This window comes from Mycetomoellerius zeteki, unplaced genomic scaffold (genome assembly GCF_001594055.1).
Source record: "Mycetomoellerius zeteki isolate Tzet28-1 unplaced genomic scaffold, Tzet1.0 scaffold70, whole genome shotgun sequence".
Lineage (NCBI taxonomy): Eukaryota > Metazoa > Arthropoda > Insecta > Hymenoptera > Formicidae > Mycetomoellerius > Mycetomoellerius zeteki.
This window is the reverse complement of record NW_017257720.1, coordinates 3,086,211-3,091,533: the sequence shown is the minus strand read 5'-3', so window position 1 is coordinate 3,091,533 and position 5,323 is coordinate 3,086,211. Positions and strand designations below refer to the sequence as shown.

Sequence of the window (5,323 nt, the reverse complement as noted above, 5' to 3'; positions counted from 1 at the left end):
AAACGTAGCAAAATAAAGGAGGATCTATTAAACAAGCGAAGTCATGGAACGCAAACTTATTTCGCGTCTGAAATCAGAAAAAGAGCCTTCACCGATAAGATATTTTTAACTCATCTTACGTGAACCTTTTCCCCTTTGTTCTTGTATTTCTTTCCCTGCACAGAGTATTACGTTTTTCACTTATTTACGCGGCTCTAATGCAGTACGAAGCTAAGGATAAATCGCGTTAACTTAATCGGAGTACTCTGGTCTTACGACGATTTCTCTATGTTAGTTGTTGCTTTAAAAAAAAAGAGCAATCTAATTCTTCACGTAGATTATATTGGTTTTTTCTTCTTTCCTAAAGTGCGAAACGTCAACTTGCAAAATCACAGAGAATTACGCATCGTTACACTGTTACTTAGGATTATACCTAATTTTTTTTCCCCCAGGATGTGGGCTACATATTCTCTATAAACTTCTAGGCCTGCTCTTCGTCGTCTTTGAGATCTTCATTCTTCGCTGCGTCCATCTTTAATATTGCATCTGATGCGACGCGGCGATTGTTCTCAATGAAGAGACACGGCGTAAAACGTGGCTCCATGTTCTCCAACTGAGATACAGATGTTTCTTCTTTTTTCTTCCTTGTGCTCGTAAAAGATTAAAATTTCGCGATTGTTTGGAGTTGCTTCATCATTTTCTAAATAAAAGCAGTTGAATCAAGTTTGAAAGATAAAGGGGCCTAAAATGTAAAAGTTTTTCCTTTATTCTTCAAACCGTACCTTTCCATTACGGAATTATTTTGCGATATATGTTTCATGAAGATTTTATATATCATTAATAGTATTTATACGTTATTGTACTATTTTATTTGTTCGCGGAAATCCGTATCATAGTTGGAGTATAGGATTCGATTTCGGTGGTTTTGCGGTCCTGGACGAAAATGCCGTCAGATTAATATAAGAAGGCGCTATAAATCGATTGCTAAAGGACTACTGGCATGGCCGATATCTACGTATAGACCGCTGCTATAGGATCGCCCTAGCACCGGGCACAAAACCACCATAGTTATCCTATCGATGAGATAAGTTCTATCATTCTTCCAACATGGAGCCGTTAGTATCTCTGCATATGCTAGTAAAACGAGTGTCGTCATTGATACGAATCTTTGTGGAAAGTGTCGCTCTTGTGAAAGATCCTCCGTCCTTCCCTCGTAAGTTCTTGGCTCGCGAAATTGTTCTCAGACTTTGGTCTGGGCAGGAGGCAAGCCGGTAGCGTTCTGAGCTCCATACTATGTACCTGAAATGACAAATTTTATAAAGATGATACGCATATGTATCTATTTATTTCTATAAAGATACGAGAAATTGCAGAACTTAATTTTATTTATAACTATTCGTTCGGATTAAAAATAAGTTGCAATTGGTAAGATTAAGGATTAAAATATGTCGAGAATAATAATGTATTTCTTCTTTTGGTTGAGAGAAGAAATGCCATAAAAAGGGCATATATTCATAGCTTAATTATAAATTTTACGAATGCCATTTATTCGTGTACTTACTGATTCTTCACTGGCGCTGGCATGCGCGGCCTGCTCCGCGAGCGCATTTACTACGGCGTTTATCGTTTTTGATTCGCTGCCAAGATCTTCCTCGCGATGAGCCACCAGGTTAGGATTCTTCCCGATTTTGTTTAACCTACAAGGAGAGTATGATTAAGCGTAGGGAATGTCGCACAGGGCATAACCAACTACTATTCACACCAAATTCTAAACCACTTAGCAGCACAGTGATTCGTCCCTTTCGTGGCACTTTATTTACACCCGCCGCTTATCTGTACTCAACAGCCATTATTATTTGTTTCGATGCTACTTGCACTGCTAAAGGTAGTCGAATGAAGTAAACTGATAAAAAAAATTACTTATTTTTGTCACACTGATCACGGAATTTTGAATAATACGCGAATATATGAAACAAATAATAAAATAATAAACGATTTATTAAGACCGTATATGTGAATACATAACAAGTAAGAGTATAAAGCCTGTAACGGTTGAAGCTGGATCTTAGATGCTTAAATCATTTTCACGTGAATTTATATACCACATAAGTAATCTTTTGAAACTGCGCGCCGAATTAATTATTTTAAATGACTACATATGTGGTAGGTATATAAATTCACATGAAAATTATTTAAGCTTCTAAGACCTAGCTTCGACCCAATAGGCTTTAGACTCTTATTTGTTGTGTAAATAATAAAATAGTGATTTCGACAATCAATTTTTATTCAAGAAATTTTGATAGCTATTTTGTTTTATTTTTAGTTATTAATAAAATATTTACAAACTATACAAATACAATTGCTATTAAAAATATTTTTAACAGCAATTGTGTTCTTATTAGCTTGTAAATATTTTAGCGGAAATTTCGTAACATTGAGAAAATAATTTATAAATTTATAATACAATTCTTCGTATAATCAAGTCTGCATACAATTGGTTCGTGTGTGGACGTGTGACAAAAATGATATTTCAAATAATTTATGAAATATGTTATGCCAAATTATAAATAGAACATTATCATGTAATGAATGTGTCGAGAGTGTAAAACTTTTGTCACGATGTTGAGCTACAATTGTTATTTATTCACTCAGGTAATATCCGATTTCATGAAATATGCACCACTATATCGGACATTTTCCCTTTCATGCATGTGAATATAAAACGAATTCCGATTATTCGAAATATCGTTGCATTAAAGATATTTCGAACGGATTTAACCCTCTCAACTCATTATAAGTATCAGCTGAATTCCGTAAAACGCATGATGCGCATGATATGTAATTTTATCCTTGTTTAACATTTGATGAACAACAAGAATAAAATGATACATCATGCACATCATGCGCTTTACAGAACGCAGCCGTCATAAGTTAGTGCGCTTTCATCATAAATTTGTCTCAAATTCTTCCCAACTCTCCAACTATCTCGCTTAAAATTTGTAAGAAGGTCAATGAGCAACAATACATTGCTTTTAATTTTTCTTCGATAAATATTTCATTGACGTATGTGTGTGTATATGTGTGTAAAACAAGCGTCGAGTTCTAACAAACACATACGAAAATCGGTATGTTAAGGCGAGAGCGACATGATTTCCACAGGCAGCAAATGACTGATCTCCGTTTTGTCGGATAGTACGAAATGCTCAAATAAAGTAGATGGGAGTGGGAGTGATGATTGACATCTATTAGCACACCAACTCGATAGAACAAACCTAACCAAAGCTTATACCTCTCGGCGGCAACACTCTCCATCGTTCTGCGCATTAGGGGATACTGGTCCAGTACGGCGTTGAAATGGTCCACCGAGAGGCTGAAGAGATTGCAGTAGGTCTCCGCTCGGACCGACGCCACCCTTCTCGCGTTTGTCAATAGACAGATTTCGCCGAAGTAAGACCCATCCGATAACGAGGTCGCTACTTCACCGTTTGCCATCACGATATCGACTATGCCTTCTTGTATGAAGTACATTTTCGAACCGATTGTACCCTCCTTAATGATGATATCACCTGCAAGTACGTTACACGCTTGAATATCACGCACGATTCCTGAGCGACACACGAGAAGATTCCTCCTCGTGTTACCCCCAGATGTTTTATTTAGCAAGTGGGAAACGCATTTATGACACTTGATACCTGGCTGGAAGACTTCGTATCTGAGTTTCGTCACGACATCTGAGACGAAATTCGAATCGGCGTTGGCGAAAAAGGGCACGGACGCCACCAGCGATCTGCAGTTGTAGTTTATCACATCCTAAAATGAGGCACAATCTCAGTAGACACATATGCGTTTTCTTTAATCTAAATATGGTAAATCTTTTCGACGCCTTCTAAAAAATCGATACTATGTTGAACATTAATATTATCAATTGGAAGGAATAAAAGATTTCTTGGATTTTCTATCTGCAATTACGCTTTCCCTGAAATATTTTCTCGATTCATAATATTTTCTAGAAATAGATTTTTTCTAGAGGCCGATACTATGTTGAATATTAATAAATTCAATCACATTGTTTGAATTCTCAAAAAAATTTGCCTATAAAATAAGATAAATATATTCACGCGTTGAAAAGAGAGAAAACGAAGATTCTGAATGCAAAAAGGGCAAGCAACGCGAATAGTTTAATATCATTAATTAGAAAGAATGAAAGATTTTTTTGGATTTTCAATTTCACAATTATCAAAATATTATACATATATCATTTTTAATCTGATCTTTCAGTCTCCATCAAATAAAATATTTTATATGAATCCTATCGTACTTCTCTCAATTTTTCCGACAGCTCCCCAAGGATCAGTTCCTCATCGAAGAACTTTCCTTGATACCGATGTTCGAAGTACTCCGTGATCCTCTGCCTCATTTCTCTCGGTAGTTTTCGATAGGCCATATATTCCTCTACTTGTTTCACCTGCGAACAAGTCAGACGGGAATTAAATTCTAGCAAACTCCGAGCGAGTTACTCTCGTACGTGTTGGTGTTGTTATAGCTGTGTTATCTACCTTCTCGCGGTATTGTCTTCTCGAGGAATCGAGAGATTGAATGAGATTCGTCGCGTGTCCGAGGAAAAGAGCATAACACGTCGCACCGCTGATCATGCTGAGCATGGTGAGCCACATGTCGGTCAAGGACTGTGGTGGAAACCTACCGTACCCGATACACAACATGTGCGACATGGCTTTGAAGAGGGCCCACGAGTATTGTTCCAGCCAAAATGAGTCCTGCAAGTAGGCGTCAGGTTGTAACACGGAAATACATTTTACAAATCGATCGCTAATTTTGGCACAAAGTGCACAGCGTTTGCGCGGAGCATCGCCCGATTTCTTGCTCCTTGAAAAGTCACTTGATTGCCAAACCGTCAAATAACTTTCGCGTATTAGTCGCGTACAGTTTATTACTTATTTTTGTATATTGAAAAAACATACTTGTTTATAAATGATTTAAAAAATTGGTGTATTAAGTAATTTGTAAAAGAAGAGAAATTAATTGAAGATAATGAAGGTAATGAAAGTTGAATGAATGAGGAGCTTTAGAGAAAACGACATTAAACAATTTAAAAAATGATATACAGGGTGTTTCCAAATTAAATGGCAAAACTTCGGGAGCGTGTAGAGGAGTAAAAAACTAAGAAAAAAAGTCCTATAGACATATGCTCGTTTTTGCTCCGTTTCAGAGAAATCGAAAAAAAATGTTTACATTTCTTGCCATATCTAGCACCGACATATTTGATTACATTTTCCACTTTCTGTTATGAATTTGTCAGTCGCTCTTTGAAAGCCTTTAACAGTAG

The 5,323-nt window shown here is 36.7% G+C and overlaps 1 protein-coding gene across 8 annotated transcripts in view; it reads right to left on the bottom strand.

The window, feature by feature from the left end:
• Positions 1 to 494: 494 nt before the first annotated feature.
• The window catches only part of Ih (hyperpolarization activated cyclic nucleotide gated potassium channel Ih), an 88,664-nt gene continuing 83,835 nt past the window's right edge, over positions 495 to 5,323 (bottom strand). For 5 of the 8 annotated variants that reach the window (XM_018458063.1, XM_018458060.1, XM_018458061.1 and 2 more), the window contains 6 exons: positions 4,536 to 4,754; positions 4,298 to 4,444; positions 3,672 to 3,789; positions 3,269 to 3,545; positions 1,541 to 1,676; positions 1,132 to 1,278 (listed from right to left, as the gene is read on the bottom strand). In XM_018458063.1, the coding sequence (XP_018313565.1) occupies positions 1,132 to 1,278; positions 1,541 to 1,676; positions 3,269 to 3,545; positions 3,672 to 3,789; positions 4,298 to 4,444; positions 4,536 to 4,754 (1,044 nt within the window). Of the gene's footprint in view, positions 1,279 to 1,540; positions 1,677 to 3,256; positions 3,546 to 3,671; positions 3,790 to 4,297; positions 4,445 to 4,535; positions 4,755 to 5,323 lie in introns of all 8 variants that reach the window. The other 3 variants (XM_018458059.1, XM_018458066.1, XM_018458064.1) reach the window with 3 other exon arrangements.